The following is a 25,835-nucleotide window of genomic DNA, read 5'->3' on the forward strand; positions in this document are numbered from 1 at the left end:
GTTCATAGTTTTAGTTTTAATGTAGATTTCATACAAGAACACACCCAATTAGGTTTATATACATCATATTTAATATTTATATATATATATATACAGGTAGATTTTAGAGAACTGATTGATCTTTTATCGAAAAGGTTTTATTTTCATTTAATGCATATTTTTTCAATATTTTTTTTCGAGAAGAAGAATTTTTATTCGCCATGAATGTTGATAATGATTTAGTTTCTTATTCTTGCTCTCTTTTCTAATTGTCTAATTGATATTTTGTTGCCTTAAGTTTAATTTTAAATTACATTTTCAGTGATACAAACAAGGTGACCTTAAACAAATAACAAAACAAAAACAAAAATAATACAAAATTAATCTTAGTATTAGAATTATAATGAAAATTTTTGCACGCATTGGCACTTTAGCAAATTTAGTAGCTAAAAATTAAAGAAAAACTAATCAGAGACGACAACAAACAAAACAAAAAATGTTACATTTTATGTTCGAATATCCTGAAAATTGTTTAAGTACTTAAGTGAGAATATCAAAAAACAAAAAATCAAAAATTTAGTTTTAGTTTTCAACCTTTTTCTTGTAACTCAAAGTCACTTTAAAAAACAAAACAAAACAACCAAACTAATAAAAGAAACAAAAACAAGTCCAAAACTAAGCAAGACTTTCTTTAGATGTCTTTTTCTTTTCCCCATTTTAAGGATAATAAGTTATGACAAAAGCATTACTTCTACTGTTTATTGTAATGGCAAGTAAATATTATTAATTTTAACCAAATGGCTAGCAAATTAATTTCTATGTTTTTGTTTTTTTTAGATAAAAACGGAATCAAGCCAAAACAGACCCGTGGCTAAAGAAGTGGCGCCATCTCCGCTTAGACATATAGCCAGACAACTTGAAAATCCTTTGCCAATGGAACCAGATGACAACTTTGCCGAAGGAGGCAATTTGAAAATCTTACACTCGCCGTGTGAATTTGATTTGCTAAGGGCACTGCAAGGATCAATTGATTATTTTCCAAAACATTGCCAGCCCATTTTTCAGAATCGTTATGTGAATGAGCAGTGGTATCGACTATATCGCACATACGATGCCGAGGGCTTTGTATTCGGTCAGTTCGCTGAACGTCTTCGGCGCTATGAATTTGACAGTGTTTAAACAATATCCGAGAGATCAATACTGTGATATCGTTTGAGTGAGCCAAGACGTGTATGTGGTGAAGGTTTCAGGCAGATTACACACTCCTCGGTGCTGCAAGAGAAGCGGAAGATGTAAAAGAAAACAATTTCACGTTGTTTTTGGGGAATTTCTTTGTTCTTTTTCGTGTTTTTGGTATAAAAAATAATACTTTACTTTACTTTACATTTTGGTAGACTTAAAGACATAAAAAACATGCAGATATATTTACAGGACATGGGGGTTGGGGGGGTTTAATAATCTATATATAATAGTATAAAAGGAAATCTCTCTGGTATTGTGTGTGTGTGTGTGTGTACATATTGTTGGTGTAGGTGTAGATTTATGGCATTTGGAGTCATTCATAGTGTCCAATGGGCACGGGACTTGTGGAAGTCAGTCTACAATAAGAACAAAAGAACCAAAGAAAATTTTTAAAAAATGGCAAAAGAAATGTTTGAAAGATCAAAAGTAAATAGAAAAGTGCAAGGTAGTAGATATGGGACAATGATTGCAAACAAATGAAGTGTTTTAGGCGATAGAAGCAACATTTAAATGAAACTATCCTACATCTATCTATTTATATATATGTATCTATAGGTTTTCTATTCTTTTTCGAATGTGATACGCACCGTAGACTTTCGGTTCGCGACCGCAGCGAGTAGTCTTTGGATGTGCGTTGCCTGAAAGGGTAAATTTATTGTATATATGTATATATAATTTAGTTTACAAATTTTCATCTCTCTGTCTCTCTCTTTTAAGCGAAAGCCACAACATTTAGAAGCCCCATTCAAATGATGTGAGTGACAAACAAATTGACAACATTTAAATGTTGATGCCTTAATTTAAAACAAATATTAATTTATAACATTTATATATAGATTTCCCACCTGCGATTCTTCATGGAGCTGCTGCGATGTATATTTCGACTCTCGCGCCAGCGTACAAAACGATGTCTTAGTGTCTGACGCACCTCCGAATTGAGGAAGCAATAGAACAAGGCCACAAAGAAGCCCTGAAAAAGTCAAGGATCGCATACAAATTTAAAGAGAAATGTTATATAGTTTACAAAAATGTCTACTTACCTGTGTGCTTATCAAGAAGGCTCTAATGGCCTCAAAGAGATTGCGACTTATGCCCTGTTCGGGCCCAGTTAAAACTAACAAATATGTTATGCCAAATAATGGAATCAAGACCAACAATGCCTTGGAGGCCTTATAATATTGTCGCGTCTCGAGCGTGTGAGCGGAACGTAGTTTGGTTATTAAAACCTGCAACAAAGTGTTTTTAATAATGACGCTATTAATAAGTTGTTTCTAGATGGCTTCGATCTAGTTCATTTGGGGTTAAGCATTTAAGGAAAACATATTTATTAGTTGCTGAACTGATTAAGCTGAACAAAAAATTTCAGTAGCTCAAATGATAACCAATTCTCATGAGAACGTTTCTTAAATTAAAAATTTTAATACTGTTATCTACTCTTCCAATAATGTTATCTTACTCTTAATTTAAATGCATTTAAACGTTTAAAAACATATTGGAGAAGTTTCTTAAGCTGTATATTGAATCAAGTATTCATTAAATTGATGTATGTATATAAATTCATAAATAGAGAAAAATTAGTTATACAATTAATCCTTAATAAAGTTTTACATTCTCGTGTGTTAAGCTCGAAATTCGAATTTAAAGTCTTTTAGCCTTTAAAATGAAACATTGAATGGAACAAATTTCGACTTTTTTTCAGGTACAATTTAAAATGTCATTGTATATTGTTTTAAAAAACTCAATTCTTTACTTGATTATTGCATAACTTAAAGGAAATATTTAAAAATCTATTAGTGATTGGACATTAGTTTACAATTAGTTGGTAAAGAAAACTAAATTACAGCAGCAAGTCGAGTAAATTTTGATCACTGAATCCCAAACCCAAACTATTATTTATTATAAATTAAAATGCATATCTTTAAGAATCTTTAGAAGTATGAACTTTTAATAATTGGAACTTCTTAACTTACCCACATAATGCGTATAAGGAAAACTAGATTGATAAGCAAGGCCACTGAAGCGGGACCTTTGAATATCCAATCAATATGAGATTCGCGCATCCAAGGGCATTCAATTTCCAACTAAAATATATCACGTTCAATATTTATGTTCAATATATTTCCATGTAACAGCTTACCCCATTGAAATGCTCATTTTCGAGATGTGAAGCAAACGCCTTGGCTATGGACCATATCAGAATGCATAATGCCGGACAGCCCCAGCCAATAAGAGCATAGATTATGAAACTTATGTTATCGCTGGAAAATGTTTGCACTACCAATGTATACAGATATAGACCTAGAATATAAAAGATAAATAATTATAATTGGTAAAGTTTATCAATTAAATTTTTTTTGCTTACCTTCCACAAACATCCAAAAGAAATTGGTCAAATAGAAATATTGAAACATTATGACCAAAGTAATGCAGCCAGCCTGACTAGATTCGGTGGTAATCTTTGAAGTAAATACATAAATAAATGAATTTTGCTGGTCTCGTAACTTAAAATTAAAGTACCTTTACCCCCTAAAGTATGTTATATGCAGGCAATAAAGAATTTTCGGTAAGTCATGTAGCAAAAAGTGGTTAAATTATCTTTTTACAACTGACCATTGCATACTTTAAGGGGCAACGTTAATTAAATTACTTAAATCATTTACAGTTTGAACTTACCACTTGCAGAAACAATGTGAGAATCCACAATAGAGCTGAGGTTATATAGGTTAGAAACAGATTCGCATGTATCGTATTTCTCAGACAACGCAAATCTCTAAGAGAACAAAATGGAGAATTAAATAAGGCCAGTAAAAGAATTTCACTCTCTAAACTTACTTAAAGCTTAAAAATATAATGAGAGCCACCACAAGAGTGGCAAAACTTATAAAATAACCACAGGCATAGATAATGGCTGGCAGATCGACACTGGGTGAAAAATCTGGCACTATAGGAACTGAGCCCGATTGCTGATGGCAACGATCGTAATTGGAATAATGGTCCCATGTGCCATTCGAAAAGCACATGCGGGTGGCATTCTCTAAAGAAAGCAAAAATACTATATGAATGAAAACTAGACTAGAGAGAGAGAGAGAGGTTAATCTTACTTACCTGTGGTATCATAATGAACCCCCTTGAACTCCTCAAAGCAGGGTAGAATGGCCAATGTTCCGGCATTTGTTCGTGGCCAACAGAGAACCGAATCAAATGAGGTGAGGCAGCTTTGTGGCAACTGGTATTTTGAGTATACCGAAATTACCGAAAAGTAGAAAATGAGATAAAGACTTGTGTTTATTTAACAGAAATTATTCACATTAAAAGTGGAAAAGTTCCAGCTGTCTGAAAGACGTTTATGGCTGTCATAAAAGCGAATTTCATTTTGATTGATATGACGAATAGATAGAGATGACTATACATAAAAACTCAAAAGCCCTGACCTTTCATAATAGCATCTTTCACTTTTGATAGGGTATACGAAATTTCCAGAATTCATTTTCTCAGAGAATTTCTTCCTCACATCTTTTAGTTTTCTTGTATATAAATAAGCAAACGATTTCTCTTGTGGATGTGGTAAATATACAGTGTACATACATATACATACGAGCATTATCAATTGAATCTATTTACGTGTACGAAAAACTAAACAAATTTGCCGTCTATATACATACTTTCCACCTCCTCTTCCGTTCTGTTAGGTCTTCCATACATACAGTCTTTATTTGCCTGCTATAAATTATCATATATATTAATATTAAGTATACGACCTACTGGCATTGGCCATCTATTTTATTTGCCAAGTCTTTTAACGGCATGGAAATCAAAATCAAAATAAATTGCACAAATCTATTTAATACACATATTGGCCATATTAAATGTCTGTGTCTATCATTTGATTTTCTATCTACAATTTTTGCCTCTTATCAGTTTGACATTTTTCCTTTAGGTTATATAGCTCAATTGTCTCTCTCTTTCTCTCTCTCTGTCAAATTTTTAGAGGCTTGTCCGCAAGCATTAAATGATAAGCAATGGCCTTCACAACATATTTCGTTTCAAAATTCATAAATTATATAATACACAAATCATCATTTACATATTTTTTGTCATGGATGTGGCAAGTGAAAGGAATGGTAAAATTTGAGTCAATTAAAAGAAATCACAAATCATAAACAAATAAAATTTGACTTTGTTTTCTAAACAATTTGCAATGAATTTTTAAATTTTCTTACATCAAACTTTTTAACTTTTTCTTTATTAATCAATTTTTGATTGATTTTAAAAATTTGTAACCTAATAAATTACAAGATCTTGGGGCTTATCAATTTATGGTTGTCAATAATAATAATAATATACTTTTTGATAAACCATTTACCGAGAAGTCTTAGCTGAACACAGGAAAGGAAATGACTGGATATTTCCAATCGCAATTCTTACATTTTATTCCATCATATTTTTTGTATATTTCAAAACTGGTGAAGCAAAAAGGCTACATTCTCTTATGACTACACGTGCCTCGAAATTCCCTCAAAGACATATAAGACTTGGTCTAGACACAACTACTTGACAAGCATATGAGTCACAAATATAAACAAACAATTTAGATTTCTTACGAACTAGAGGCCATGTGGAGTGTTTTTCTATGCGTAGTTGTTTTCATAAATTGACTAAAAATGAAATTATCCAATAAGATATAAGTTGTTTCCTTTATTTTGAAAAAAATTCATTAGAATTCGATTGTATTTTAATTTTTATAGGTGAGAGCAGTCAAGGACTGATGAACTGTCCTTTATGATCCTTTGCAGCCTGCTTGTTATTGCTGTTGTATTCAAAATTTTTTGAAAATGTTGATAGCATTCTTCAAATTATTAAAATCTGTTCTATCAAAGTTGCTTTTTGTTCTTAAGGACAGTTTGCAAACGCTTTAGAATCCAAAAAGCAAAAATCTCGAATTTATTCTTTTTTCTTGATAAAATTACCTTTGAAATCCCAAACTATGCTTTTTGCATCAACTAGTTATAATTCTCAACTAGTTTTGGGACAGTTCGCAAACGCTTTAAAATCCAAAAAACGAAAATTTCTGAGATTTTTTTTATTTTTTCGTAAATAACGGAATTTGACAGACTTTTATTTCTTGATAAAATTACCTTTCAAGTTCTAAGCTATGATTTTCGCTTCAACTAGTTATAATTCGCAACTAGTTTTAGCGTAAAAATCAATTTTAATAGCATAACATAAAACACATAACTTTTAGGCTTAATTTCTGATAGACTTGCATTTAAATATTAATTTATTCAGTTCAATATCAAGTTCTTTTATAAAGTTGAAAAGAAGGTCCACTTTAAAAATTTGTAACTACTACAAAAGAAAATACAAATCTATACAAATGTCTTAGGTTTATAATTTAGGCAATTTCAATTCGAATCCCATCAACAATTTACATTTATGCAAATGAGTTTTAAACAAAAGAATCTGTCAAAATGAATTTAACTAAAGAAGAAGATTTTCCTTCTTTTCACTTAAGGATTAAGATTAAATTTTAATGCCAATCTTTCTCCTTTAAATCCCCTTTTAGTATACACGCCTCTGATAAAAAGTTTTTTTTTTTTTTGTTGAAAGCCACGCGAATAATAACAACTTGGTTGGCATTTAGTTGACAATTTTTTGCTGTTTAACCTCAGGGTTATGACAAATGAAAATATATAAACAAAAAACTTGCTAAAATCTACAACTAATTGAGTTTCATTCATGGATTTCGTATATTTATAAAATGCAAATAAACATGCGATATTTATATCGACAAAAAAAAAATATCTATATATAGAAATAATGACATTAAGTAAAGTTTGGCATTATTTATTTATTTTCCTGGTGAAATTCTATGGAAAATTCATTTGCGGATTATGCTAAAAGTTTCTCATTTAAGTGGAAAGTTTTGTGTGTTTGTGTCGAAATATGGATTTTGCACATTGCCCTCCTTCATATACTCACCCCTTGCTGGCTGGCCTCGAACTCAGTTTGCTGTCTGCATTGTTGTTCCAGTGTGCGATTGATGATGAGCGCCCCACTGTGCGGCGGCTGTTGATTTTGCTGTTGTTGTTGTTGTAGTTGTTGTTGCTGCTGGTGTTGCTGTCGATGGTGATGCTGGGTTCCAATTAGTGTACTGGCCCTCTCCAGCATGTCCAGTGAAAAGTTGGCTATGGCATTGGCAATATGCTCCGGTGAGGCGTCATCCAGACTTTCCACCAGAGCGCGTAAATCGTCATCGGACATGGCGCCGTCGATGTGGGTGGTTTTGGTTGCAGAAATGCAATTATTTCTTTACCTTTCTCTGTCACACTCTGTGGTCCCTATCTCTAATGCACCTCTCTTTTTCCTTTGGTGGGTTTATTTTAGTTTCTGTTTTTAGTGGTATTAGCAAATAGTAGTAGTAGCACTTACTATGTAGCCATATGTACAACAATGTTGCACTTTTTTATGACTTTCACCCAGGGGCAGCTTTTAGGTGTCTCGTTCACCTCTGGCACCTTCTTCTTCTTCTTTTTCTTATTCGTGTTTTGTTTAAACTGTCAACGAGGCGTGGGGTTTGCGGCTTTGGTCTTGAACTTTTTGCTGCGCAATTAAACAATTGAGAGAATCTCTGTAAATATTGCAAGAAAAAAGAAATATGTATATCAACTAACCGAAAAATATATACATATACATATATATATATACATAATAGAATGCTGATTATAATCTGCTGACTATTATCTCAGATAAAAAGTAAGTCACGGACCGAAATCATCAGCATATATTTCTATGTGCAGGGGCAATTTTTATTTTTTTTTCGGACTTTTTGTTAAATGCTATAAAAATCTCTACAAATAATACGAAATCATATATAAATCACGTGGCACGGAGTGGTTCAGATAATATATAGATAAGTAAATAGGCAATCTTTATAGGGGGAAACTGCCGCCTCAGAGCAGTTTTTTTTTTTTCTATAGGGCGTGGCTGCAATTATGAACTCAACTGAAATGAACTGAACCGAAATGATATGTGTAATTCTAATCATATGGCAAATGCTAGCTAATTGCACTCTTTATATACCCATACCCTAGCTGGAGAATTGTTTTACTTTTACCACCTAGTTTTCCCCTTTTGAACCTCTCTCTCTGTCTCTCTCTGTCTCCCCCTTATACATTGTGGCCATTACAAACACCTGGCCTTGCTCTTTACCTTTCGCACACACACTCGCTCTCTCTCATTCATTTGAAAAATGTTAATGCATTTTGTTTGGATTTTCAGCAAAACTGGTCTCTATCTACTCCCCATCATTAGTTACACATTAGCTGGCCATAATCTTTAAATTGCAATTTTGTTCTAATGAATGTGATTAAAATCTTGCAAACGTGAGCTTGATAAATAATTTAACCATATGGCGGAATACTTGAATGAAATTGATAGTGATACAAAAATTTATAAAACAAACAATCAAACATTTTACCAAGATGGAATTTTTAGCTTATGACTTAAAAGTTCATCCTAATAATTGCTTCACATAATGACAATGAGAAAATCCTATTTTTAAACAACTTATATGCATATACATATATTTCAAAATTCACAAAATCTTTTTGCATTAAATGGAATTAAATTCTTTGTATCTTAATCTCATAAATCAAATGTATATATATTAGCACGAGGAGAACAAATGAATGAATTAAAATTATCTTTTATTAAAATAGAACCAATTTAAGAGGATTCATAAATTTTAGAAATAGAACAAAACGTTTTTTTTCTATATTAAAGAATTAAACATTTAAAAATGCTTAAAAATGTTCTGATTTTTATATTTAATTACTTTTAATTTCTAATTTTATTTACTAAGATTGATCAAACTTTGGTGATTGTAAAGTTTAAAAGAAATTGAACGTTTACGTACAACTTGAATGACCTTTAAGAATTTCAATAGTAATTAAATATCTAGAGTATTGCTCTTAAATTTATAACCAAATAAATGGAAACTAATACTTTTGTTCCTTTATATAGACTCTAGAGATCTAACTAAGCATCTTTTAACAGACAAAGAGTAGGTTAATAATCATTTGATATATTTGTCCTGACTAATCTGAGAAGTATCTTAGAAAGGATCAAGGCTTGAATTAAAATTTCACTTTTATTTTTTGAGAATTTATTTACTAGGATTTTCTGTAGGTAAGACTCAAAGACCGTTAACATCGACTTTTAAAAAAAAATCTGCTAATCAACCAAAAAATATTAAAACAACTTACAAAAATTTAAAAAATGTTTATTAATATTTTCGATCTAATGGTATTAAATATTTAAATCTTCAACGATTTATTCGATGTGAAAGACTTTACCGAATTATGGCTTATAAATACTGAAATGAAATTCTAATTCTGATATTAAATTCTGGCACAAAAAAGTTCCTTTAAGACAGATTTTTTTCCTTTGTGTAATTTTTTCATGCATTTCATCAGGCATAAACTTAATTGAAGTACACAGATATATGAAGATAGATAGAGAGTTGTTGTTTTTTTTGTTGTTTCTTCCTAAGGGGGCGATAATTTCATCTGCTGATTGAGATAAAACAAAGCTTGAGATACACACAGATGGGCAAACAGATGAGCAAATGAATGAGATGTATACGCCAAACATGGGATGTGGTTGAATGTTGAGGTAAAGGTAGAGTAAGGTAAGGTAAGGTAAAGGTAAGGTAAACGTAACCTAGGTTATACACCTGGCAACTGGTAACAGCAACGAGTACATGATAATGAAATTTTGGCTGTCTGGAATGAGTGGAGTGGCAGAGAGACCGTGATTAAAACAAAGAGTGTCAAGTTATTTATTAATGAACAAATAACAGGCAAGCTCGTGGCCCCTAAAACACAGAGTTGAAGAAGCTTTGTCAATGTCAAACGGAAAAGATAAACTTGCAGCTTGATGAAGAGAAGCTTCCAATCCCGGGGTCTTCTGCTCCTGATGATGTTGATGTTGATGGTGATGGTGATGATGGGTAATGTTAGACATATTCCGTTTAAAATTCAAACGTTAATTATGAGAAATTAAAATGCATTTGCGCAAATGCTTGACCATGCAATGCAACGTCTTTGATCTTGCCAAGGCCATAAATAGATTTAGCTAAACGGAATTTCCGTCTATTCGAACTGTCCAGAATCCGGCAAAAATTTAAAATTTATATATGGGTCTTTGATTGTGCTAGTGTGTGTGTGTGTGTGTGTGTAGCTATAGACGCATGTAGGCGGCACGCGTTGCTTAAATATTTGAGAAACCATACAATCACAAAAGCCATCTGGCCCCTGCTGCCACATACAGTAGAAAGTAGCCAAAAAACATCAAAAATAAAAGAGCTTAACTCCGATTTATTTATGAGAGGGCAAACAAGCGCATTATTTGAACGGTCGTGTGTGACAAAGGAGATGGAGCGCAGCTTGGCAGCTAGTAGGATGATGATGATGATGGTTAAGATGATTATCAGCAGCCATAAGCATTTCTCAACTGTAGCGACTAATTTGGCCTTTAAATGCGCACAATTAGCGAGACCATAAAATAAATAAATAAAAACTGAAATCTGAAAATCTTGAATACGCCCCAACGGAGAAAATGTCTGAATGTTGTGTATTGCCAATGTAAATAAGCAAATGAACGAATCCAAAGGAAAAAAAAGGGGAAAAAAGAAATGTATAGAAATTTATATTTTTCCAATCGGGAGCCAATCGGGCGTATGTGTGATATTTTATTTGCCCAGAAACTATTTAATGATTTATTAAGTGTCAAAACAAATGGAAAATAAATTGGCGGCAAGCATGTGCAATGAATGCGCCACAACAAATATAAATGAAGACAGACATTGCCGCCAAAAGTTCTCCCCCTTCCCCCACCCCACAAAAATTCCCACAATCCTCGCGTCAAGTATCATTGTGACAGGCACATGCCTCTATCTGTCAAAGATATCGGAAATGTGCATTACGATAAAGAACTAGAAATACACTTTAAGAAATATACATCATATCAATCTCAAGTAAAACAACAGTTAAAGGCAGTTAGATTGATAGATGACCAAGATTGAAAGGAAACCGTTCTGTTCTATCAGAAATGTTGAATAAGTTTCAAGCATTATCAAAACTAGATACCTATCTTATCTTTAAAGTGCTTCCACTGATTGACCTAATTTCAAACGTTTTGAGCTTTTAAAGAGGAATTTATAAATGGTAAATATTTACAATAGACATTAAAATATTAGATAAACATTTCAAGGACATTGATGATGATTTTGCTTTACTAATTTCGCAAAAATCATTCGTTTTTAATATCGCTTGAGTTTATGCAGAAATCTTTTCATTTGTGTTTACCAATTTTTGATTTTTATTTATTGTCTTATATTATAATTATATAGTGTGACTATTTTTCAAAAATTGTTTCAATTTAGTGCACCTTGAACTAGGCGAATTTGTAGGTGTGGCAAAACTAGGAAAAACAGTAACAGTTGAAATTTCCAGGACATCTCTATATATATATATCCTTCTAAAAGGGAAACTACATTTTCAAGAGGTTGACTTAAATTTTATTTTTTAAGGCTAGTCCAGTTTTCAATATGTTTTTGAATCACATAATGTATAACTTTTTCCCCCTACTGAAATGAAATTACAGACTATTATTAATTGGAAAATTTAAACTTTTTGTTCAACTTTGTTGCGTAAATGTACTGGCAAGTTTTTAAGAAGGTATTAAAATACAACAGATTTTTTTTTTTTAGGAAGAGGCAAAAATATGGGTGAAGAAATATATTCATAAATTATTTTGTTCTGTAAATTTGGGTTTTTGACATGGAAAATTGGCAAATTTTTGAATTTATTTAGGTATTATAATGTTAGTAACTTGATATAGAAACGATTTGGAAGCGAGAGAAGTAATCAAATTTGATCAGATTTCGTTAAAGAATATAATCTCAATTAATTTGAATTCTTTAGATAGTCTTTTCATATTTCTTTATAATTTTCTATTAAACATTCCATACAAAATTTATCTCGAGGTGTCAAACTTGTTCTTAAATAAGATTTGGTTTGTTATTTATACATATCTAAAAGAATATATAAGGGAATAAAACTGTTAACCTTCTTTATAAATTTAACCTTTTTTTATTTAATTCAAATTAATATTAGCTGAAAATAAAAGATTTGATAACATAAAATTTTCAGTAACTTTAATCCAAATTAAAATATGTTTATCAGAAACGAAAAAATTATACAAATTGTTACCGAAAAATTTTAAATTTCTTAAGGTTCATCCAATACACATTAACTGCTGTTATTTACCGTTCATTTGTTCACTTAATGGTTTATAAAAAGTAAAAATATCGTTGTTAATTTTTCTGTCAGTGTTGCTTCTAATAACTGATATCATGACCATATCAATTAAATGTCTTTAAGCCAATGCCATATGTCAAGTAAGCGTGATAAAAAGCACGTAAAAATTGCGAATAAAAACATATCGAAAACGATTGAGATAAAGAGTGAGAGACAAAGAGAGAAAGGCAAAGATATTACTATATAATATAAACTTTATGAATGAATGCTCACAGTCAGCGAAGCGTACAGAGAAACCCAGTTACAGGCACATACAGAGGAGTCAGATAGAGTTGGGTGTAGGGGGAGGATGGGTGGGGAGGGTACGGGTAGCTGTTGAACAAATCAAGCAACAAAATGCCAAACGCATTCAGGCGCTATGAACGATATTTATGGTTTTCATTATTTTCTCTTCTTATTTTTACATTCTCATTTTGTTTTTTTCTGTTTTTGCTGGAAAAGCAAATAAATAAGCGAAAAGTCAGTCAGTCAGTGAGTCAGTCGGTCGGTCGGTCAACCAGTCGCTCAGTTACCCATCAATTGATGGCCGTGCCCCTGCCTCAATCGCCCACTAGTTGTTCATCACATACAAATACACGTAGAGAGAATCAAAAAGCAAAGCCAAACAATGTAAAGCCAAACAAACAAACCGAAACTACAAGTAAAAGTTTACAAAATTGAAAATCCAGTTGCTTCTGGACCGTACGGCCACACGACGTATACGCAATATCAATAGCATGTATACGCCGCGTTGCCAGACAACTTTTGACTTCATTTCATATGGACTAATTTTATTGCTTTGAACAACAACAACGAATGAAACAAGAAGAAAATCTCCTTCAAATATGCTTTGAACTTAGCATAAAGGTTACACCAAGATGTCAGGGATGGGGTAGGGTGGGTTGGGGAAGCTGCGCTTGGTAGGGGCGTTACGAGGGCGTAACATTTCTGTAAAGTTTGCTTTATGCGCGCCGCACAGATAATTTCATTTTCATTTGCAAGTTTTTTTTTTTTTTTTTGAAGCAAAAGCTGCGGGCATTTTATTGCCTACACACACAGAACAAATACACACACACACACACACACACACGTGCCACATCAGGCCAAGGATCAGGAGCCAGAACCAGAAACAGAAACAGGAACTGGATAAGCATCTGGCATAGGGGAAAACACAGGCCACATGCATAATAATAATGCCCACCAGACAGACATAAACAATATGTATGTATGAATGAATGTAGAGGTAGGCAGGTTGGTAGATAAATACATATATATATATACTTTTGTATGTAGATATACAATATACATGATATATCTCAAATTCATGAGTTTCAGTTTTGTTTTTTAAAGTTTTTCTTTTGTATTTACTTTTCATTTGCAACAGGCGGCAGTCAGGAGCGCTCGAAGGCTGCTTAGGAAGGGGTTTAATTTTAAGAGTATGCTTAAAATAAAAATATCTTATGAAGGGGCATTCAATGGTGCGTTCCATCAAAGACTAAAGAGTTGATGTGTATAAGGAGTTCAACTTTTAAAATTCCATTTGCATTTCGTCCTTCAAAGAACCTTTCTTGCTTCTTCAGATGTTCTTTCTTTTATCAGATTATAGTAGTCCACTTGGTAGACAGATTTCCAAGAAAGTATTTTATTTCACTTGAGAAAAACAAAACTACAAATTGCGTGTATAAAATGACGTAGTTCATTTTTATATATCAAGGCGGATCTGACTGAGATAATTAATGGATGTTTATGATACTCTACTATATAATCTAAATAATGAATTGTTAAAAACCAATTTGCTTTCTTATGAGTTAGTTTTATTTGTTATATGTGAAGACTTTTAAGTTTAATCTTAATTTATTGAACATTTTAACAAATTGGAATTTATAGAAAAAAAGAAGATATAATGGCAAGCAAATGCTATAACAGTTTCCTCAAAATATATATTACTTTAAGTAAAAGAAATATAGAGAAAAGAGCTAGAACAGGTGCCACTCCTCATATGCCACTGCCCAGCACTCAAACATCATTGCAAACTCCTTTGAGGACATGAACTTATCCCCTCGAGACTACTTCAATTTCTCGATTACATCAAGTGGTTTTAAGTCTCTTTTTTATTTCAGTCGTTTATATGAAGCTAAGCTGTTAATGTCCTTGCCTCATCAATACAAAAAGAAAAATTACTTCGATATATATTTACACATTATTTAATAAATGATTTGTTAAAAATTTTGCTTTCCTAATTACAACAACTAAATTGGCAACCACTTAAAAGATTGTCTACGTTTTTACTGAGGTTTTGCTGGTATATTTTATATGAAATAAATATTCCACATTTGGAAAAACCAAAAAATTCACAACCAGATTAGGTATAAATGTATCTTTAACTTAACCTTGCCATATTACCTTACTGTCTCTAAAGTTACTAAATTTTGCTTCATAACAAATGAAAAACAAAAGTATGAAAGCTTTGAAAATTCTAGTTAGTCTCCTTTCCACCATAAACCTCTCTATAACCTAAACATTTTTACTTCTAAGAAGTGAAAAAACTTTATAAATCATTTCGCAAGTAGATGAAACCAATGACACTAAAGGCTTACCATAAAAAGTTACAATATTTTTGAATCATGCAAGACGATAGAAAATGCTTCTTAAGTAATAATTTTAGATATTACATATCTGATCATTATTTTAAAGTGTTTTAAGGGGGAGAATCGAGCATTTTGCAGGCTATTCCTTTTTGGATAGTGAAACCTGACCAGTTTCAGAGTTAAAATATCCGTATTGTGGAAGAAAATTTTTCTCTTAGATCCCCACTTCCAACTTGAGCAATCAAATATAGCCCACCGTTAGGCGATCTAGAGGGCCATATGTTTTCGGATTTTGCTGTTTTTTTTCCATCAAACTTTGACTGCCCAGCGCCACTCTACCCACATTGTTTTAGTATTTTTTTTTAATTATTAGTAATTACTAATTATGAGCTTAAGTAATAACAGAAAACCGAAGATGATTAGCTGATTTTTATAGACTGACGTGGAATTCACTCGCGAATGTCATTTGAAGCACCATGATAGATGCGCTGCTCCATAGACTGGAGAACCTGTGCGTATGCAAACGATCTGCTGGATGTCCGTCCTAGAAGATTGGGAAGCTGAAGCCGGCGTCTTGATTTCAACCAGAAATATAGGTATGATGTTACTAAAGGGGACCTTAGCAGCTTCGAGGTAAAACCTTTTATGTATGTATATCAAATGCAATTGATTGAATATGTGAAATGTCATGTTTAAGATATACTTAGCAATCAAAAAATTTGTACAAATTAACCATAACATATTTTTTATAATATTTCATAACAATTGTAAAATATAACTTTGGAGTTATAAGCGATATATTAGTCTAAAATACGTTGTACATATGTGTTGATACACATTCCTTGTCTATTTCAAAAGTTGACATAAATTGATCATCTGGAACTTTTAGTTCTACTTTAATGTTTATAGTTAACTCTGTTGGCCCCCAGTGAATACATGGTTGACATATATATGTAGTTAATCGACTTACGTTTTCAAAGATAAAAGATTCCTGCGACATTTCTATATATAAACTAACTAGTCAAGTGCATTTATTTATTTGTTTCAATTAAAAATAAAAGTGCTTACACAGAACACTAGCTACTTAGACTCAATATAGTCACATACCTATTTATATTATTAGAAAACGCAATTAGCTAACGAAAAAAAAAACTAGAAAAAAGGAACTAGAAAACATAGAAACTGCATTTCCAAGTGGTAGGCACTCGCATTCATTTAGCGCTACTGAAGTGGCCAATTGGCAGCAGAATGTAGGCAACTTCTGATAACTCATAACAGTGGCATGAGGGGGAAGAAGGGGGCTAAGTAGAACCCATTTTTTGTTTCTACAATGTAGTTTGTTTTCCCCATTTATTTTTCTTTTTTCATACACTCAAATATAATTAAATTTTTGCTTATTTTTTTGTTGGTGTTTTTTTTTTTTTATTTTATTTACTTAACAATTCAAATTCAAGAGCCATAAACAATTTGTGCTGCCGCTGCTTGCGTTTGCTTTTCCTTAAACATAGAGTCAATTCTTGTTGTTATTTTTACTCGTTCATTTTTTTTTTTTTATTCTGTTTCTGTGTTTTATTATTTAAATGTTTATTTTCCATTCTGGTGAAAATGTTACAATGTTTATACTGGGTCAACAGAAGATGTGGGTGCATACAACAGAAGAAGAAGAAGAAGATTGTGATTGGGGCGGGGTTTAACAATTGGAAATGCAATACTTATTAAGATGCATAATTAAACAAGGACAGAAGAGGAGACAGATGGAAAAAAGCGTGGGTGGGTTAGAGGGGGTGTCAGTGGGTGTTGGCAATTTTCTTGTTTTCTTATCTCAGACTCTAAATTTAAAAAGTCTTTATTCTTCAATTTAGAGCTTGGGGTGGGCCTTTTGTGTATGCTAATGGGTATTAAATCAGTGCTAAGTGATCATCGCCTTTAATTCGGCCAGCTCTTTATAAATCATATTTACTCAATTGGTTATGTGTTGAGTGTGAGGCATTTTCTTTCAATTTGTATCTATCAGATACACTGTCTATATACCATACAATATATATGTATGTATGTAGATACCGACTATATAGAGCGGGTGCATTTATCAGTTAAATATTTTCAAAAAAATTAGCAACTAACACTCACATGCTCTTCAAAGCTTTAAATTGTTTATCGCCTTTATCATTTGTTTTGCAACATTTTTATTTTTTATTCTTTGTTGTTCTTTTTATATTACTTAACACAGACACACACACACACTTGATGGTTTTTTTTTTTTTTATAAGATCATGACACATTCACCACTTTTGTGTTTAGATTTGAGAATAATTCTAGTAAAAAACCATACAAAAACCAATATATTTATGGTAGATTAAGATGGTCTGACTCGTTTTTGGCCTAAGGGCCTTCTATGGTCTACCCCCGTCCTCGTGGTTCGTAGGCGTTTCAAGACGGATGCTGTCACAATAATATAAAGATTTCTTCCCGTTTTTTTTTTTTTTTTGTTTGTTTGATTAAATCAACGTATTTTGACGACGCGTTGCCGTTGTTAACCGTGTGTTCTACGTTAGACGATAACAAAATTTGTGACTCCGACTGAGACTGCGACAAACGACTTCGAATGACGACGATGACTACGACTTTGGACGACGACTGCGATGACTGCGACGACAACGCAACAATCTCCCCCCATGGACAGCGCCAAACTGTGCCGAGAATGAGAACAAGAAGAGAGCTTTGCCCTAGACTTTTGCATGCCGCCGCCGGCGCTAAAATGAAAAGCACACCAATACGGCCACACACCCACACACTCAAACACACATTCTCTCACACACACAAAGTCACTCTCAGTCAGAGGTTCAGCCATACAAAGTGAGAGCAAAATGGCAGACCACAGAAACCTACACACTAACCTGACCCAAGGCAAAGAGCAAAAGCAACAAGCAGGATACCTGAGTGAAGCACTGTGGGGCAAAAGTTATTGGGAAAGCTTTAATTTAGAAGAATTTAATTAAAAGAAATGCAAGAAAGAAAATTGTCAAATAAGGAAGAAAATATGAAGTGAAAGTGATTTCTTAAGATATATGTATATTTGAATAATTTCTTAGAAGTTTTAGTGAATCTGAGAACATATGAGATTTTTTTGTGTGAATCGAAAACTGTGGAAGATGGGAAATCAGATATGCTAAATGTCAGAGCATAAAGTCTTTAATAAAAGATTTAATCGAAGGTTTGAAAGCAAATTATAAAGAAAGTTTAAAGGTAGATTTAACCAAAGTTTTAATAAAAAGTTTTAAGGATGCTCAAAAAAAAGTTTCCAGGATACTTAAAGGAAGGACGTTTCGGCATCCTATACCAACTTTAAAAAGATAAAATGATAGAATAAGTTATTAAAATTATATATTATATTATATAATATATTGAAAATCCTTACTAACAATAAAATCACCAAGTATCGCAATATAGATTTTACATCGGTTACAGTAACTTGTTCCACCATTACGTATACGCAGGGTATGCCATATGAACGAAAAGCAAAAGAATTACAATTTTCATTACACACATACTGATAATAATCGCTATCGTTATATGTAGCTTATAATTTTAATATTTTAAAATCCTAAAAATCATACTAATCAGAACATTTTGATATTCATAATCACTGTATTTAACCTGCCTACAAATTAAATTTCGTAAAGTATTATTAATTCCATAAATGAAAACTTTTGAACACCAATTTTGGTTTCTAAAAATAAATGTATTGTTATATATATATATCTTTTTTGTTTAACGCTGAGCTAAAAGAAGAAAAAAAAGGTAAACTAGTTAAAAACATGTTTTATTATATATATAAGGTTAATATGCCAAATTTGATTCATGCTAATGAACAAAACACAGAATTTCTTAGCCAAAACGTAGCTGGAATATCATTCATATAATAGGCTAAATTATATATATTTTACCATTCGATATTTCATTTTGATGTGAGATCTTAAAGGGTTAAATAAGAGCTGACCTTTATCCTTACATTCATTACTGAGCTAGTTCCTAGTTGATACTTGATCAACTAGTTAAAGATATTAGACTTTTCAACCACTGTGTATTATCAAAGGGCACAACAACTTGTGGCTCTGTGGGTGAAAGCTTCTCAGAGCTTCAATGTGTGGGTGTGCCGCTAGAGAGCGAATTCGGAGAACATTTTATGTGTGAGTGGAGAAGCTTTCACTGAGACCGGCATTTGTGTTTGGTTCTTCTCTGTCTCTCTCTCTCTCTCTCTATCTTTTGCACTCTTTATTTTTTTTTGTTTTGAGATTTCTTTTTTTTTTTTTCCTTTTGATATTAGCATTCAATTGACGTTGTGCTGGTTGCACTTACCTGTCAACTGCAATTGACAATCAAATTGAATGGGCCGTTAAATGGGTTTTGTCTACTCTTCACGAACAATCTGAAACCTAGACCACACAAATGTTGGTAGCCCGCCAAAAAGGGCATATAAGAACTGATACAGAAATGCAACTTAAACTGAACTTGATTTGACAAAGGCCAAGTTAAAAATCTTTTAACAACAATCTGCAAAAGTTTTATGCATAAGGTTTAAAATTGTTTTACCATTTTCAAATAAGTCACATATTTTGGAACACTCCTTAAATTATTTAGAATTTCAAATATGTATAATAAAATGTACGCCCTCAATATATTCGTTTTTTTTATCCGACATAATCCAAGGAATTATCCTATCAAGTTTTGTTTTCACTTTTTTTTTTTAAATAAGAATTATATTTTTTAATCCCATAATTTTGTTCTTATTAATATTATTCTTTTTAATTCTGCATATTTTATTCAAATCAGTTTTGCACGTCGAACAAAACTATATATTTAGTTTTTGACAAACACAAGAAGTAATAAATTTATTATTCGATTTTTAACACTTACAATTAGTAATCAGTTTTAAATTTTAAATTTATCAATTTTTTACAATTTTGATGATTTTTAAATTTTTTGTTATTAATTTTGGAATTTTCGTTTCGAGAACAATTACAATTTTTAAAATTCTTCAAGTTTGTATGGACCATTTGAAGGATTAAAAATTTATAATATTTTTAGAAATCATTGTACTTAGTAGTAAATGTATCTTTTGCATTTTCTTATTTTAATTTTTAGAATTTAGTTTCATATTGAATACAAATTTTACTTTTTAAGAGACATTCTTCTAGTCTAACCTTGAATAGATTGCACAACTTTTTATGCAATTCATTACACTTGAGATGGGCGCCACATTTGACAGTAGTTCAGCTGCTGCTGCTGCTGCTCCTGCTCGTGATGCTTCTTTTGCAGTGGACACTTAAAATCCTTGGCAAATTGCTGAATATTTTTCACGCTCACATTGACACGCACATCGTCCATATCATGGCCCAGGACTGGAGGCAATGAACCGCAAAAGAATTGCGCAAAACTCAAATAGAACAATTGTGGTGCTAAAAATTCACTTTCAAATTCATACGGACGATATTCAAAGAGCTGGGAGTCATGGTGTAGACCAAAGAAGCTATCATATGCCAACTGCAAGCCATTCAGATCCGCCAGTCGTTCCTTTAGTGATGCAAATGGTGTTCCAGCTGCACATTGCAAAGAGTTTTGAAACAACTCACTTTGCCTTATTTGCCAACCCATAGGGGATTCGTTGCCCAACGAATCGTAGAGTATGCCTTCCTGTTCAAAGGCATGACTTAGCTCGTGTCCGAGAATAAAACCCATTAAACTTTGTACAAAAATTGGATGCTGTCGATGATCGAATAGAGGCCATTGCAAGAATATCAATGGCACAATTAGAGTATTCCTTTCATTCTCATAATAAGGAGAAGTACGTGCCTTTGTCACATCATCGTTGACATAATATTGATAGAGTTGGAGGCGAGATTCATTGACCAAGAGGGGAGCATGTTGCAGATAGGTACGCAAAGCCAAAGCCTGTTCCAGATTCTTTATAAAATCAAAATCGCTAAAGTTGGCTCTTCTATAGTGTTCATTGTAATATTCTGATGACTTCTCTTCAGGCAAATTGCCCAATTTTAATTTCATGGCATTCAGCTTATCTCTCACATAAGTTAATTCCTCTGATTTTAACTGCAAGCGATTGGCTTCTACATATTTGCTAAAGGTTCCTCTTAAAATTGCAAATATCTCCTCCATCTTTTGAGTATCTTCAATACGATTTTGATATATATATTTATTGTAAATGTAAGTCATTCCAAGAGGCAGCAAAGCTCTCATATGATGTACACAATTTAGGTTGGCTTGATATTTCCTTAGATGCATCATTAAACGTAGTCTTAGATATGGCAAAATTGTATCCAATGATTTAGTTTTTAAAAGATTTCCCAATTCCTTCAAACACTCCAACTGACTGACTTCAAAGCGTAGATTAAAACGTTTGAGATCAGTTTCCTTGAGGTCAAGGAGTTCTTGAAAATATATTTGCCAATTAATTTGGGGTATTTCTTTTATTAACTCCTCTAGGGACCAAGAATATGTATCCCTATCTTCGTAACATTTTTCTTCTAGGTTTCTAGTGGCATTCAAGAGATTCATAATTGTTTGCCTTTCTTCTGCATCTTTGCCTAGCTCCAAGAGCAATCTCGGATTAAAAGTATTTGCCTCGGACATCTTTAGTTGTATTATTTGCTTTGATGAATCATTATAAGCCACATCAACTTGTTCATGTAGAAAGACATCATTTAAGCCATATTTTCGCAACTTTGCTACATACCATTCCCAACTATTTGTGGTTGGAGTTAAAATATTCATCAGTTCAGTTGGCTGGTAATTCATTTTCGGAGCATTTACACAAGCCTTGTAATAGCTTCTCATTTGGCCAACTAAATATGGTGCTTCGATTTCAAAATCCTTGAGATTGTTGGCTTCAAAGAATTCCTCCATCTTTTGGGCATACTTGAACTCCACTCGTTGAAAATTGTCAATGTATTTCGAATGCTGGGAAAATGAGCCACAGGCATAGGACCAGAAATTAGAGCACGGTGATATTGTTGCATTTAAATTTTTATGTATCTCCAAAGCTGTCAAACGATTTATATCCATTTCATTGATTCCCATTACTACGTTGGTCACTAGAAACCCGCTTAGAATTATTAATAAACCTGTCATGATTATTCCACTTTTTAAACTGCAAATAAAACAAACAAATGATTGAATGTTATCTGGGGGAGAGAAGCTTTGATCTCATTGCTTTGGAGCTTTAAGCAAGGGGAATGGCCGGAACATATATACATAGGTAAAGCTATAGCCCATTTACATGCTCTATAGTCAAACGATTCATTCATCAATTCCTCAAATTAAAGCATAACCCTCGTAAACTTATCATGAATCATTAAGAGGATGAAGGTCTTCTCTCCTTAGACTCTATTTCAATCCAAATACATTTTTTTCTTTTGGTTTTGCATTTTGTTCTGCTTGTTTATGCAATTTATTGAATATGCCTAAATGTTTAGTTATAAACAAATTTTATAATTTCAAATTTACACATTAGTTGTAGCTAAGTTCTTTTTTTTTGTTTTGTTTTGCATAAAATACAGTAAAAATCATTTAATATGATGATCGTTTCGTTCTTCACACTGTGATCTTAAAATCTACTTAAACAAAATTGTTGGTTTTTAACATTTTCTTTTTTACTTTTTAAATTTTTACTTTTTACTGGCATTGGCGCCGGTTTTTGATTTTTTCAATTGTCCCAATTGTTTGGATTTTTGCTTAAGTTTATTTTCCTTCTTGATGGGTTTGCCCTCCAGCAGAGGCACTTCATCAATGGGCACACGTGGAGCCTTTGCTAACTTTTGCGATTGTTTCCCCTCATTTTTGTTGACTTTTGCCGGTGGTTTTTGCTGCTGTTTTTGAAGTTTTTCTATGCCATTTGTTTGTGTTGTTTCTTGAGCCTTTTTCTGTACTTTCTTTTGGCCATTTAATTGAGTTTTCTGTGACGTTGTTTCACCGTTTATTGGCTTCTTTTCCTGTTCCGTTAATTGTTTTTTTGCCTTTTTGTCTGCTTGAGGTGGCTTCTTGTTGTTCTTCTCAGCTTGTTGTGGTTTTTTATCATTCTTCTCTGCTTGTTGGGGCTTTTTATCGTTTTTCTCAGCTTGTTGTTGCTTCTTGGCCTTCTTCGTTTGTGGTTCATTTTCATCCTTTTGTTCTGCATCCGGTTTCGGTTTCTTATTTACCTTGACGGGTTTCTCAAACACCTTGGCCACATATTTCGATTTACTCTGTTCCAACTTCTTCTTCTTCAAGTCCAATTCCACTTCGGTAAGGAGAGGTTTGCCGGCTCGTTTGCCTCCCTTCTGGGAAACTTCTCCCTCTGGAAGCTCCGCCTTTTCTTTGACCTCCTTCTCCTCTGATTTGTTTTCTTCTGTCTCATTTTCGATGGCCTGATCTAATTGCTTTTCATCTTCCTCCTGCTGCTCCTTGGTTATGGGTATGGTATTGGAGAACTTCTTCAATTTGGCCACATAGAAACCATCCATATTATGTGTATGAGGATAATAACGTCTGGTAAGATTTAAGCTTGGATGGAATCGATGTTGCCGGAAGTTGACAAATCCCTCCACACCAAAGTCCAGTCCAGTAGGAACCAATTTGACATTCCTCTTCTTCAACGCATAATCGATGACCCATTCATTTTCTTCGGGCAGAACCGAGCAGGTGGAGTAAACTATATAGCCACCACTAGATGATTTGGCATCGACGCAATCGATGGCAGTGAGCAATAGCTTCCTCTGGAGATTGTAACAACGCTGAACATCGACATCCGATTTGGTAGTCTTGACACTGGGATCTTTGGATACCACACCGGTTCCTGTGCACGGCGCGTCCAGCAGGACTCGATCGAATCCGGTCATTATATTACGGAATTTAGTACCATCCTCACAGCTGACAACCGCATTGACAATGCCCAAACGATGGAAATTGGCCACAATGGCCTTAATACGGTCGCGATTCGAATCGTTGGCAAACAGAACTCCAGTATTCTTCATAATGGCTGCAATATGTGATCCCTTGCCTCCTGGAGCCGAACACATATCCAATATACGTTCATTTTCCTGGGGAGCCAAGGCCATTACGGGCAACATGGAAGATGCTCCTTGAATCATATAATGACCAGCCAAATACTCAGGAGTAGCGCCCAGAGGCACTTGAGAATTGAACACCACCAGACCGACTTTAGTCCATTTGCCCAAGGGATCTAGATTCACGCCCCGATTGATCAAAGCTCCAGCCAGATCACGACGACGCGTCTTCAAAGAATTCGTGCGTATGGTCAAAGGACGAGCCACTTCGGATGCTTCTAAATATTCCATTAGTTCGTTTAATGGGAACATATCCATTAGCTTCTCCATTAGGAATTCATTGTAGCTATAGTAGAGGCAAAGATCGTGTCGTAGGAGATCAATATATTCACTTCTCGCGCGATCGGCTTGACGATATTTTTTAAAATCTGATAAAACCAAAGTGACATCTTTAATTCGCTGCATGACTTCCTGGATAGTAAGATCCTTCTCCTCGTCGTCTTCTGGCGAGGGTAACTGAAAGATCTCCTGTTGATCAACTGTCATTTGGAACTCATCGTCAGCCAGTTTATCCTCTTCAGCTTGGCGTTTCTTTAGCTTTTTGTTTGCTCGCTCTATGGGCAGTTTATCGTCATCCTCATCCTCTTCATCATCATCGTCATTGCTGTCAGCTTCTTCATCTCCTGACACATCAAAATCATCATCGGAGTTTGCATCATCATCTTCATCGTCATCGAGATCATCAAGATTACCGACTTGGGCATCATCAGACTCATCTTCGGATTCTTCTTGCTCGGATCCCTCTACAGCTTCCTCCTCAGACCCCTCCTCTTCTCCGGACTCCTTCTCATCTTCTTCTTCGTCGGACTCCTCTTCAGATTCCGGTTCTGCTGCCTTTTTTTGTTGCTTCTTTTTGGGTTTCAGCCAATCATCATTGTCATCCGTATAACCTGTAGCCGGTACCAACTGTGGCACTTCCTCATCTGAGGAAGCCACCTGCTCCTCGATTTCCTCATCTTCTGGTTCACTGTCACTATTGTATTTCTTTTGCCCGCGAGACTGTGGCTGTTGTCCTTTTGCCCTCTTCTCTTGCAGCCTGGCCTTTTGCACTACTTTCTTTTGCTCACGCTTCACAAAACGTTGCTTCTGACGATGCGTCAACTTTTTATCCTCCTCCTCCTGTGGAGCTACAACAACAAGAACATTTTTTATCTGGTCAAATATTTTGAAAATATCTTGAGAACTTACCAAAAGTCGGCTTGCGAAAAGTTGGTGGACCTTGCTTACGGGCTTTGCGTCCAGGTCCCTTCTTTTCCTTCTCACTATATTCAGCTTTTCGGCCCATTTTATATTAAATTAAATGTCAAAAATTTAAAATTAAACAACTAAAAACGTGAGCGCAATATTCCACGTGCGCTTAGGATAGAGATGGTAAGGCGGTGTCTATCGACTTATCGTTGGATATGTGGCGGGATTTGAACAGCGCTGGTCAGAAACTAGCTTGAAAAAGGCTAACTATTTTTCTTTTTAAATTTTTTTCGCTCATTTGTTTAAATTTTAAAAATCCAACTTCAGAGTCTTTATCACCGTCACCAAGAAAAGCAAAAGAC

The 25,835-nt window shown here is 33.6% G+C and overlaps 4 protein-coding genes across 7 annotated transcripts; 1 reads left to right on the plus strand and 3 right to left on the minus strand.

The window, feature by feature from the left end:
* Nucleotides 1-694: 694 nt before the first annotated feature.
* Nucleotides 695-1,364, plus strand: LOC26529898. The gene is made up of 2 exons (XM_015177721.3): nucleotides 695-748; nucleotides 817-1,364. Exons 1-2 carry the CDS (start codon nucleotides 713-715, stop codon nucleotides 1,156-1,158), a joined length of 378 nt encoding a protein of 125 aa, XP_015033207.2. The 5' UTR covers nucleotides 695-712; the 3' UTR covers nucleotides 1,159-1,364.
* LOC6646168 (diuretic hormone receptor) lies at nucleotides 1,155-17,313 on the minus strand. Of its 4 annotated transcripts, none has more exons than XM_023177795.2 (13): nucleotides 17,297-17,313; nucleotides 7,651-7,849; nucleotides 7,201-7,585; nucleotides 4,327-4,447; nucleotides 4,054-4,255; nucleotides 3,895-3,991; nucleotides 3,584-3,677; nucleotides 3,359-3,519; nucleotides 3,192-3,302; nucleotides 2,262-2,447; nucleotides 2,067-2,191; nucleotides 1,809-1,859; nucleotides 1,155-1,251 (listed from the first exon to the last, which is right to left on the minus strand). In XM_023177795.2, the coding sequence occupies exons 3-13, from the start codon at nucleotides 7,480-7,482 to the stop codon at nucleotides 1,155-1,157; spliced, it is 1,527 nt and encodes a 508-aa protein (XP_023033563.1). In that variant the 5' UTR covers nucleotides 7,483-7,585; nucleotides 7,651-7,849; nucleotides 17,297-17,313. The 4 variants fall into 4 exon arrangements, with proteins under 4 accessions (XP_023033563.1, XP_023033564.1, XP_023033565.1 ...); XM_023177797.2 differs by lacking the exon at nucleotides 1,155-1,251 and adding an exon at nucleotides 1,306-1,577; XM_023177796.2 differs by lacking the exon at nucleotides 1,809-1,859.
* Nucleotides 17,314-20,342: 3,029 nt separating this feature from the next.
* Nucleotides 20,343-22,263, minus strand: LOC6646167 (phosphate-regulating neutral endopeptidase PHEX). Its single transcript, XM_002068767.4, has one exon. The coding sequence runs from the start codon at nucleotides 22,259-22,261 to the stop codon at nucleotides 20,405-20,407; it is 1,857 nt and encodes a 618-aa protein (XP_002068803.3). The 5' UTR covers nucleotides 22,262-22,263; the 3' UTR covers nucleotides 20,343-20,404.
* Nucleotides 22,264-22,708: 445 nt separating this feature from the next.
* Nucleotides 22,709-25,665, minus strand: LOC6646166 (25S rRNA (cytosine-C(5))-methyltransferase nop2). Its single transcript, XM_002068766.4, has 2 exons — nucleotides 25,474-25,665; nucleotides 22,709-25,412 (listed from the first exon to the last, which is right to left on the minus strand). Exons 1-2 carry the CDS (start codon nucleotides 25,568-25,570, stop codon nucleotides 22,849-22,851), a joined length of 2,661 nt encoding a protein of 886 aa, XP_002068802.3. The 5' UTR covers nucleotides 25,571-25,665; the 3' UTR covers nucleotides 22,709-22,848.
* Between the last annotated feature and the right edge of the window lie 170 nt (nucleotides 25,666-25,835).

The sequence above is a fragment of the Drosophila willistoni genome (assembly GCF_018902025.1).
Source record: "Drosophila willistoni isolate 14030-0811.24 chromosome 2L unlocalized genomic scaffold, UCI_dwil_1.1 Seg72.1, whole genome shotgun sequence".
Lineage (NCBI taxonomy): Eukaryota > Metazoa > Arthropoda > Insecta > Diptera > Drosophilidae > Drosophila > Drosophila willistoni.